The 12,344-nt window shown below is 32.7% G+C and overlaps 1 protein-coding gene across 1 annotated transcript; it reads left to right on the top strand.

Moving 5' to 3' along the window:
- The first annotated feature begins 1,620 nt into the window (after positions 1-1,620).
- On the top strand, positions 1,621-2,426 carry LOC120277528 (histone H1-like). The gene is made up of 2 exons (XM_039284388.1): positions 1,621-1,741; positions 1,831-2,426. Exons 1-2 carry the CDS (start codon positions 1,655-1,657, stop codon positions 2,218-2,220), a joined length of 477 nt encoding a protein of 158 aa, XP_039140322.1. The 5' UTR covers positions 1,621-1,654; the 3' UTR covers positions 2,221-2,426.
- The last annotated feature ends 9,918 nt before the right edge of the window (positions 2,427-12,344 follow it).

Genomic DNA, 12,344 nt, shown 5'->3' with positions numbered 1-12,344 from the left:
TTCCTTGGAGGATTTTCAAGATAGAATAGTCAGAATTGGAGATTTTTTTTTTTGGTAAGAGCTAAAGAGGATGCAATCACATGAGAGGCTGTTCTCCCTCACTGGTCATAACTAAAAAGACTAAAAACAAGTTAAGTACTAACAAAAAAAAAAAAACTACATGTAGATTGGCATAGCAAAAATTAAAGTAATAGAGTAACAATAGTGCACTTAGATCCTTAGGCACAAGAACGTGAAAATAGATCCATGGTTTTACACTCTATTTTTGTTATAAATGATGTCTGCAACTAAGATTGTTGTAAAGTAATTAGTCGCAACCTACCTGGTCATTGACTCTACTTATGAATTGCATTTGGCCTGATGTGACCAATACCCCTTAAAATGGCATCTCAGTATATTGTTCATGCTCTTGACATGTTCTCCATCTTATGTTCGTAATTCAGTTAAATGACAATTGGTAAGTGAAGCATCTAGCCAATTGGAAGTGGTAATCAATTGGCCAATTTTCACATTGCCATAATGGGCCCCTTAGCTTGATACACACCTAGATAACATTCCAACATTTAGATAATCAAAATAGCAGCCACTTTGGCTTGATGACCATAATCCATGCCATCATGATAGATAAAAATCAAAATTAACTAATAAAAACCTTTCCGGCAATCAAGCCTAAGTTGTCAAAAAAGAGTCATATCTACCTTAGGTAAGGAGTAAAAAACTAAAACCTTAATTAATTTTCTCTATTGAGCAACAACTTATCTTACACATTGGAGAATCCACTAAGCTCAAACGCTTAGAAGATTTTGCTACTTGTGTTTTTTTATCCTCGGTAGAAAGTCCAATTCACCTGTTTAGCCACTAGGGTTATGCTAAGAAAATCAAGAAGAGACTCATCTCTAGCCAAGAGTTGCCTCCAAACCTACTGATGTTATTAACACCACCTTCTTCTTCTTCTTCTTCTTCTTCTTATTATTATTATTATTATTATTATTATTATTAGACCCATCATTCACGATTTGCTCCGTCATCAACTTATTTATACATAATTTTTATGTTATCCACAAATTTTTAACAAACAAATTTTTTCTTCAAAAGCAAATGATTAACGTCTTGGTTCCTCCATGTTTCATACAAGCATCGCAACCCACATTTTCCGTAACCCAAGTTTTGGTTTTCAACTCCAAAACTCACATAAATCCTTGGTCAAACTAATACAATTTCAACATCAAAATCTTCCCAAATCACTAAACCAAATAGCATAAATCTACTTCCATTCAAAACCTAAAACCAAGACCTTCAAATCAAATCAAACATAACTAAATTCCGAAACTCCTACACAAAATTATTATTAATCAAAATCCAAAAAGAAACACACAAACATTGCTAAATAACCACTACTTCCAAACCACTCTCCCGTTGGTGCCCCTCAATCCATCGTTAACCACCATGACCATTGTCAACCGTCGATTTTAACCTAATCTAAAGGTCCAAATTCAAAGAAAAGTAAAAAGACCAAAAAAAACAAATCAATCCAAAGATTAAAACTTAAACCAATCAAAAACCACCACTTGGCAATCAGTCCTTCATTCCCCTCCTCTATATAAACCACCAGCCCCTCAATCTTTTGTCTCATTCATCTCGCAGTGCATCAACAATGGCGGAATCGAAGCCAACGACATCAGCAACGAAGGCGGCCAAAGCGAAAGCAAGAAGTCCTCCCTCTCACCCTCCTTATCTCCAGGTAATACTACGATCTCAATTGCAAACCATCTCATCCTTGCTGTTATTTGATGTCACACCTAATTGTTCTCTTTTTTTTAAAAACCCTAGATGATCGGAGAAGCAATCACAGCGCTGAAAGATCGCACTGGATCAAGCCAATACGCGATTGGAAAGTTCATTGAAGAGAAGCACAAGGCCAAGCTCCCTCCCAACTTTGCCAAGGTTCTTCTCATCCAACTTCGCAAGTTCACCGCCTCTGGAAAACTCATCAAGATCAAGAACTCTTACAAACTTCCGTCGGTGCCGAAGAAGTCAGCGGTGGTGACTAAGACGAAGAAGCCAAAAGCATCTGGGAAAGTGGTGACGCCAAAGAAGAAGAAGGTGGTTTCAGGATTGAGGAAGAGGAAGAGTGTGAAGTCGATTGGGAAGTCGCCGGTGAAGAAGGCTGGTGCTGCTGCTGCTGCTGCTGCGAAGAAGAAGATGAAAGCGAAGAAGTGAGGATTTGTTTGATGTGTGTGTTTCTGTGCTTTTTCTAATAATGTTGGGAGTGGTTTGTAAATTTCTTGAAAAGTTAGGGTTGTCATTGTAAATGTGCTAAACATTTAGAATATAGTTTTAAGTATTGTAGTGATATGATTTGATCTTGTTGGAGTCTTATCTAATCTTGTTATGAAAAACTGATCCAATGTTTTTGGGGTTTGTTTTTTTGGGTTATTAAATTTTTTTTTTTTTGGGGTTATTTTTGTATTATGATTAAAATTATTATTTTAATTATTATTTTAATTAATTTAGTAAACTTTAGATTTTTTAAAATGATTTTATAAGAAGTAAAATTTTAATTATCTGACCCACTAAGACCCTTATCCTTTCATGTGTAATTGTAAAGCGTCCTCATCTTTCTAAGAACTGCATGTGAAATTATGATTTGTCCTTATTAATATAATATTTATTACTTCCAAAAGAATGCAGTTATGCACATAAACAAAATGCTCAAGAGAGATTATGACATTGAATGAAGGGTATTCATTAAAATCATTTTGCAGAATATTGTCTTAAATTTGAGGAAAGTGCACTTGACTGCAATATATATATATATATATTTTTTTTTTTTTTGAACAAACACTTGACAGCAAAATGTTAAGGGTCTTGGCATGTATTTAGGACTAGGGTTCGTTAAATTGTTTTATATTTTATGCATTTCTATCTTATTTCTAGAGAAGAAAGCTCTCGATGGTGGAAATAGCCCTAGTTTGCCAAATCATCAGAATATTTTTATTTCTCTATTATTTGTTTTTAAATTTTTTTTTGTATTATCTTTGTGGATAATGCACAATAACTGCTAGCAGAGTCTAGATTATTTTTGTGGGCAACTTGAAAAAGTTCAAAATTGAAAAGTTTTGATCATTCAAGTAGCATTAAGTTGCACAATAACTAGTAGCAGAGTTTATATTATTTTTGTGGGCAATTTAAAAAGTTCAAAATTGAAAAGTTTTGATCATTCAAGTAGCATTAAGTTGCACAATAACTAGTAGCAGAGTTTATATTATTTTTGTGGGCAATTTAAAAAGTTCTAAATTGGAAAGTTTCATCATTCAAGTAGCATTATGTTGTGGCAAGTCAAGGTGTGTGCTACTTCGTTGTAGCAAGGGTTGAAAACGTATTATTTACTAAAGCTAAGTTGTCCTATCAATAATCAAATGGTTTATTAGTAGTTGGATCCATATTAAAATTTTTTATAAGTGGTGAGAGTTCAAATGAGTAAAAGTATATTTTTAAAAATATAAGTAGTAGTTGTGTGTGTGGATTCTAGCCTTATTTACTCTGTTAAGACTTGTACACACCGTGTCTTTTGTAACTGCTCAACTGTTGGTCTTGAAAAACACCAAGTTAGTCTATGGAGATGACCAAGGACTGATAAGAAGATATGGATTTGACAGCTCTGCCAGCAATAAAGTTGTGTTTGTGTGATAAGGTCTTGCATGAGGTATTCAGCGAGGCAACCATTGTTTGTGACTCAAGTTGTAGTCATCTTATAGACCAATTCTCAGCCAGTTTGAATCATCACTTGTATATATTGGGCACGTTAGAAGGTACTTCAATAAAATTGCATCACAAGTATATATTGTGCATAGTTTTTGGATTCCGCATATTCATACCATATGTGCAGAGATTCATATTCGTTTGATACTTATGACTTATGGTGTTGGTACTCTCTTAATTGGTAATGATGCCAGATATAAAGCCCTCAAAAGTGGTACTATCAAAATCAGGACGTTTAATGTTATTGTTAGAACATTGAGTGAAATTGCACACGTTACTGATTTGAAGGAAAATCTTAATTTCTTTAGTTACTTTTGATTCTTTTGGTTATGGTTTCTCTGGAAAAGTGGAGTTCTAAAGACATCTAAGGGTGCTTTGCAGTGATGAAAGGTTAGAAAGCTAGGAATTTGTACATGCTAATTGGGAATACAATTTTAGGTGGAGCAATAGGCTCCACTCCTACAAAGCCTAGTAAGGCTGATTTTTTGTTTTTATTTTTTTTTATAATTTTATTTCTTTAGCAAAGAGCTCAAAGAGCTAATTTTATTAGAAAAAATAAAAGTTTTACAAGAGTATTGATTACAATCCAAACTAAAACTGAAAAGAAACAAAGGACTGCAAAAACTAAACCAAGACACAACAACAAAAGAAACAGAGAAACGACTACAACACCAACATCAAAGGAACACAGCAGCAACAATAAAGAGAAAAAACAAAGAACAAATCTAGAAGTGAAGACTGGAATTGATAAAGGCTCTCATAATCCAACGGGGAAGATCACGACCATCATGAAACAAATTTAATACATGAAGATTAAAGGGATGATATTTTTTTATGGCACAAGAGGGTTGGTCATTTGTGTGAGTGAGGTATGATAAAACTTTATAAATTGAGGGTTGCTTAAATGAGTCAGATCTTGTAAGCTTGATTTTTTAAGTATTATTGTTTGGGAAGCATTGTAGAGTTAGCTTCAAAAGAGCATCTCATACTATAGTGAGGGTGTTCTTGATCATATGGATAATGATGTTTGAGAACATGGTTTAGTGGCATCACAAAGTGGTTCACATTATTTTGTCTCTTTCATTGATAATTGCCATGGGAAATTTTGTCTGAGTCATTCTCATGAATCTCAAGTTAGAGGTGTTGGAATTTTGAAGTAGTGAAAAGCATAAGTTGAGAATCAAAAGTGAAAAAAAATCTTTGAAATGATAATATGATAGAATTTAAGAATTTGGAATTTATAAAGTTTTGCAAGAACTAACTTATTACTAGGCATTTTGTACTAAAAAAGCCTCCTAGGAGGACGAACAAAACTTTATTGGAGACAGTAGATGTATGAGAATGAGTGCATAGTTTCCTAAGAGTTTTTAAGCTAAGATAGTTAACAATGCTTGATGTCATCATAAATTGATCTCTTTTCTTCGCCATTGACTTCATCATAATTGATCTCTTTTCAAAGGACAAAACAACAATTTTTTGGGTTGCTCTCTTCTTGATTTGCACTCGTACTGAAAAAGTTATTAATTTACTATGATTCTTTTTATATTGCTCTATATTAATTAGCTTTGCAATAAAAAAAATTCAAAGGATAATATTTTTCAATTTCTCCTGCCTTTTATTATTCACTATTTAATTTTGTTATGATTAATAAAATTATAAATTTATAATTATTTTTTTGATTTCAAAATATATTGATTAATAAATAATTATCTAAATATTTAAAATAAGAAGTTGGGCTTTTCATAATTAATTCACAAAACTTATTTATTCAAAAGCTAAAACAACAAATATTAATTCATTGTCAATTAATATGAATTGGCATTGTTGTAATTTTTTATTTTAATGAGAGGCAATTATGTATTTTGGCTGTGCTATATCTCATTGAAATTTTTACATCATGGTTTTGGTGGTACAAAAATTTTACTCTCCCCTAATTTTATCTTTTTATGCTGCATTCCAACCTTATTTGCAAATCAAAAGAAAGACAAAAAGTTTGGTAATGTTGTAGCTCAAAATTTTGCATATTGAATGAACTCATAATTTTCTTTGCATTAAATGTGGGAAGTGGTCACTAATCTTATTACCAAGGAGCAATTTATAATTATGATTGTCAGGATGTGCCTGATATGTTGACTAATCTAGTTTCCATTGACAAGTTCAAGCATCGCTTTCATTACATCCATCTTTTCTCTTGTTAATCTTGTAGTGGTGGTGCATCCCTACACATAAATAAAATGTATGTTGTACAACTTTGCACCTAAGGGAGATGCCTTCATGAAGTGATTCGATGGTATTTAAGCTAAGGTGTAGATTGTTTTATGTTGGCTTAAATTTTGGAAGGATGCCTTTATTACAAGATGCATGATGTTAAGTCATAATTGCTTGTAAAAAAAATCTCTCTACAATAGAGATACGCCATAATTTGTTGAATCACTAGAAGATTTCGTGTCTCTATTTTTTATTTCTTTTTGTTTTCCACCTGTTATTAAATTTCTATTGGTGTGAATATTGCTATTAAATATTGATGAGTATAATTTGCACTTAATATATAGACCTTCTTTAACTCATAATGAATTAAATTTGAATTATTTTGAACCAATTTTACTCATAATCTTATTGTTATTGCATTGTAGGAAAGAAAGAAAATGATTTGAAGGAAGAACATGTAAAAGGCACAAAATTGGAGGAAGAAGAGCAAAACAGAAAATCTAGCGCCTAGGCGCTAGCATGCAGCGCTTAGGCGCTACAACATCAAGAGGTGCAAAACAGAAAGTATAGCGCCTAGGCGCTACAGTCTTTGGCGCCTAGGCGCTACCCCGATTTTTATGTTATAAAAGGGGCTAGGGTTGAGACGAAAAGGGAGGAGAATTTCGGAGATCAAGAGATCGGGAGCGAAGTTTCGGCGCGGATTCATTGCCAGGCTTTAGTTTTTAGTTTTTCTTTGTTTATTTTATTATGAACCTTGTTAATATGTCGAACTTTGCAATCATTATGTTCTAAATACTTTTTCTAGGGCTACGATGTAGCCAGACTATAAAACCCTAGATTCATCTTTGTTTAATTTAATTGATGTTTGTTTCAAGACTATGTTGGATATTTTAATCTATGCTTAATGCTTGTGATTGCTTGATCACCAATTGCATGATTATTAATTTGATTTGAGACCGAGAGGTGATAATTGAATTAGGTCTTGGTTGAAATATTATACAATCATCATAAGATAGAGATATTTATGAGGTTGTATGCATCATTTTAAATTTCTAGAGCTTAATGAGTTCCATAGGTTCACAGTTATCTCAGAGATGATGTTAACTTATCTAGTGGAATATGCTATTGATGCTTGAGAAAGATCAATATGTAATTTAGAGAAATTTGATGACAATATAAGAAACAAACCTTGATTGATTGAATTAGATGATCTAGGTGGAATTAGTCTAGGTGAACTCGGAAACCCTAGAATCTCTCGACATTGATTTCTCCTTATCTCTCTCTCTCTCTCTAGTCCTTGAATTATATTTTCTAAATTAAACTTCTTCAATTTCATTAATCAAGTAGAATTAGGGTTAGTAATTTTGGTAATTAATAGGCTCAATCCTCGTGGGAACGATACTCTTTTATCATTATATTACTTGTTTGCGATAGCGTATACTTGCGTTATATAAATCATAATCAACAAATATGGGAGGTGTTTTCTTATTCTAAGGAATATGTATTTGTCTTAATATAAGAAGATTAATTACAATCGCTTGCGAAGATATTCTCCCATTTTAGGAAATCTGTATTTGACCTAATATGCCCTTGTAAGATAATGGAGCTAAGTGCAACACCAATATTGGAAGATAGATAAGCAAAAGTTGAGTAGGGGAAAGTCTTTTATTAGAATATCAGTTAGCTAATTATGAGAGGACACATGTAATGTGGAGAACGCTATACTAATTTGTGCGAATAAAATGATAGTTAAGTTCAATGTGTTTCATGCTGAAATAGAAACATGATTAGTATAGCATAGGTTTGTACCATCATTGTAGATGATTATTGGAAGTGTCGAGCAACATGAATTTCCTTTAAGAGGGTTATAAGCAACAAAGTTTAATAGTGATGTTAGTAACAACATGATACTCAGCTTCTATCAATGATTGAGAAATGGAATATTGCTGCTTAAAAGACCATAAAATTGGATTTTGACCAAGAAAACTAATAGAATTTGATCATTATGATGAGTGCCCCAATCAGCATTGGAAAAGCCATAGAGAAAGAGAGTACTGTTGGTGAAGAAGAAAACCATGTTTAGAGGTGCAACAAGGAATCTAACTAAGAAGACATTTTAAGGCTTGTCTTTGATGAAATATGGGACAAGACATGAATTGAGAAAGCTTATTTATGGCAACACCAATGTTGGGCTTTATAAAATGGAGATGTTGAAACTTGACAAGAGTTTTGTAAGTTTTAATATCATCAATTAGAGCAATGTCATGAGTAGCAAGAAAGAAATTGGTAGAGAATGGTGTAGCAACTTCATGCCTCGACATTAGTCATTTTTTGATAGTCAAGGAAAACTTGTATGCATTTGTGTTGTGATAGAAAAAAACTAGAAGTTGATCTATTAATTTTAATCCCCAGAATATAATGACCCTTGATAGAGAAGCAAATACCAAGCCGCTTGATAACTTAGGTAAGCATAGTAAAATCATTCCCAGTATATATATATATATATAATAGTGGTAGCATGATATGAAGTGAATAGACAATGATCATGGTGCGAGCAATATAAGCTAGGAAAAAGAAAATGCTATTTAATTTTACTATACCATGCCTAAGTTGTTTGTTTGAGGCATTAAAAGCCTCGTAAAACTTGCAAGCATATGAGGGATGGGTAGAGCTAGAGATTATAGGTGGTTAAGCGATGTACACATCTTCAATATGTTCACCATGCAGAAAAAAACATTGTTGACATCATCATATTGTGTTAGAGCTAGGCTCTATATTTGGCATCATTTAATATGTGTCAATAGTGACATAACAACTGAAGGTGATGTGGCAAAGCGTGATGACGTGGAAATTATAATGAGATAGCATGATGATGTGTCAAGAGATGACATGAAGATATGAAGTTATCTTTAGAGGAACTATTTTTTGCAAGAAAATCAAGTTGGAGGATCTCTCTTGAAGTACAAGCAGTGGCCATATGAAGACAAATCTATATTTAGCAAGTAAATCAAGCTTAGGAGATCAACTATATAGAGGCCAAGATCTCATTGAAGCTGTCTATGTGTGGAGCTATTTGAAGAAACAACTATACATGGAGAAGATTAGAGGCAAGATCATGAAGAGCTAAACTTGGATGAAGGAGGATTAAGTTTGGAAACTAGATGATTATGAGAACCAAACTTGGATGAATGAAAATCAAGTTTGGAAAGAAAAATTTAAAGATCATTTGAAGATTTTTTGAAGACTATCTTTGGTATGATAGAGACGTTCCATATGGGGTGTGACCCTTGCGAGGGTATTGCTAATAAGATGTGAGGATACGAGCTAGTTGCTAGTAGGTCGAGATCGGGAGGATTTGATTACATTGACTAAGATTTGAACACAGTGAGGAAGACTAGAGGCATCTACAGGTCTCATTGTAATGGAAGCTACGACTTCGTCAAGGCTAGTAGGTGGGCCGCATTGCAAGTTCGGTTACAACAGGAGTTGCAACGTCTAATTTGGGAAGGTATACAAATTAAGAGCTGCTGAGATTCTAAAAGAGGGAGGTGCTATATTTGGGATATTGAGACGTCTATATAAGAAACCTTACTCTAAGATTTAGGAGGAGCCACAGGAGAGAACCAAGTATATAGGTGAGTGAGAGTGGGCATTGGACAATCTAGAGAGGGTTCTTGTTTATTTTTGTGAGGTTGAGTGTGAGAGTTGTACTCATTTTTATTCCTCTATTTTAGTGGATTTTTATCTCCGGGCTTGGCTCCCCATACGTAGGCACATGTTGTCCCGAATTGGGTTACCAATTTCTGTGCCTCCTTTTTCTTTGGTTTCTGTGTGATTGTGTGAGTATTTGCATGAGAGATAGAGTGATTTCTAACCCACGATACACCCGTCGGAATGAACATACTGTATAGGAAAAGAATAACACAAAAGACAATATGTTTGTTAATAATTGAAATTATACTTAATCTAGAAAATTATCTTGCTCAAACACCCGTCGACATGCTCATGTTACAGTCCACAAGAAAATTATCTTGCTTAAACATTTTAAAAGGTTTTCCAAAGTATGAGCATCTTAAACCAAAATGTCTAAGATGCCTACCTGAAATGATATTGAAAACCTATAACACACAATTGCAAAGTCAGGTGATATACTAAGTCTTGAGGTCCAACATGGTAAAGAACAAAAAATAGGTAGTCATGGTTTTAATTTTTGTTCTAAATTTACAGCAGGTTCCATGCAATATCATTTGAATAATAGTTTATTAGCAACAATATCAGCTGATTAAATATGGAAGTAAATTGACTCAACTTCCAATTCATTATGTTTCTTGCAAAGTTTTAAACATTGCCAAAGAAAGTCTTACCTTCTCAAACCAACTCGTCCGTCTGCAATTCCCTTAAAAACATAAAAAAATATATTAAGTGATATGATCAAACTATCATTAAATTCAAGGAAAATTATTAGTTATACACTTACTAATTATATGTGAAAAATCTTTAAAAACTAAATCCACCAATGCTTACATCATTAGTATCCAACGATTCTAACAAAAGAACATGTTAAATAAATAAAAAATTTAATCGGTATGGAAAATAATGTAAATATATTAAAAAGATACAATACCTACAGTGTCTAGATCTTCAAGATCGTCCAAATTATAGGTTAGATCATTAAGAGTTATAACTTCTACAATAATAGCAAAATGTTAATGGAAAGATTGATAATAATTTGTATACAAATGAAATAATAAATAATATACCTAGAGGATATCCTAATAACCAACTTTGTGTACACATCAATGCCTCAATGGTATTTGGCTGAAGATGATTTCGATGAGGAGTCAACATTTTTCTACTCATGCTAAAAGAAGAATTTGAAGAAATTGTGGATATAGGAATGACATGAATATCCCTCGCAATAGCCTGCAAGGTTGGAAACTTCATCCCATTTACCTTCCACCATACCAAAATATCAAAGTTTGTTTTTGAATTAATCACCACATCATCTTCAAGATAATGATTTAAATCTGTTGTCACCATTACTTTAACCTTTTTCTTCTTTGCCTAAATGCTAAAAACTTTTCATCATCAAAATTAGCATTAACTTCTTTTGAAGAAACATTACTCTCATAGTACTCTTATCCTTAGAAGTATCATAAGCTTTCAACAACACAAGTATAATATCTCGAATTTTCTCAACTTTCTCATTATATTCTGAACCAAATATCTTGGAGAAATAAACTTCAATTGTATAAAAAAAGGATACGAGGATCTAAAACTGAAGTAATTGCCATCTTTTCATGTACTGCGCCCCAATACTTGTCATACTTCTCCATCATCATCATAGCCATTTTACTAATCATAGCATCATCATCATCAAGTACCATTGGTTCAAAGCTACCTTATTTGACAAAATTTTCTAAAGAATAAATTTGCAGTTGGATATTTTGTGGCAGAAAAGATTTCAGTGGTTGTGTAAAATATTTTTAGCTTCTCACATATTTTTTTAGCAAACTCCCAGTCAGTTTCATTTGGTAAACATTTGAATTGAGATTCACATTGTCTTAAAGGTAAAAATACATCCTTATGGATAATAGCAGTTTCTAACGTCATATATGTGGAGTTCCATCTAGTTGGGCAATCTAAAATCAATTTTTTGATATTTGAGAACTTCAACTATTTTGCCGTTTCTTCAAATTTCTCAACCCTTTTAGGTGTAGCAGACCAATAAACAACACCATCTCTAATCTTCTCAATCCCATCCTTAATAACATCAAGCCTATGTTTAACAATTATATTCAGAATGTTTGCACAACAACGCATATGCAAGAAACAACCAGACAACATCAAATTATTTTCTTCTAATTTATTTTTAACCTTAACAATCATAGCATCATCAGTAGAATAATTGTCAACCGTAATAGATGATAATTTCGGACAATATTCCAATCCGACATATATACATTGAACCAATGCTTGAGCTAACACTTGACTAGTATGAGGACATGGCACATACATAAACCTATTTACAAAAAGAAAGTAACATTGTGTGAGGACATGCCATATTAATTTAAAATATTTACAAAAGCAAGTAACATTGTAAGTAAAATTGACTATATAATTAATTAATTATTTAATAAGTCATAAAACATACCCCAAAAGTTGACTTTGTAATATGCATGAGTTATCCATCAAATGTGCGGTAACCACCATATATATATATATATATATATTTGGTTGCTTGAAGTCCACATGTCAGTTGTAAGTGCAATTTTACTCTTATTTTTCTCTAAGAATTTGATTGCCTTTGCTCTTTCAAGCTTATATAACTTCAAAATATCACTTATAGTATTGCACGTTGGATCTTTGAACAA

This window comes from Dioscorea cayenensis, chromosome 15, assembly GCF_009730915.1.
Source record: "Dioscorea cayenensis subsp. rotundata cultivar TDr96_F1 chromosome 15, TDr96_F1_v2_PseudoChromosome.rev07_lg8_w22 25.fasta, whole genome shotgun sequence".
In the NCBI taxonomy this organism is placed as follows: Eukaryota; Viridiplantae; Streptophyta; class Magnoliopsida; order Dioscoreales; family Dioscoreaceae; genus Dioscorea; species Dioscorea cayenensis.
This window is presented reverse-complemented; position numbering and strand designations above follow the sequence as displayed.

Bases quoted from the DNA above. Each gene is read 5' to 3' on its own strand.
- LOC120277528 (XM_039284388.1), top strand. From the start codon at position 1,655: ATGGCGGAATCGAAGCCAACGACATCAGCAACGAAGGCGGCCAAAGCG. The intron at 1,742-1,830 runs GTAATACTACGA...TAAAAACCCTAG, and splicing joins CTCACCCTCCTTATCTCCAG to ATGATCGGAGAAGCAATCAC.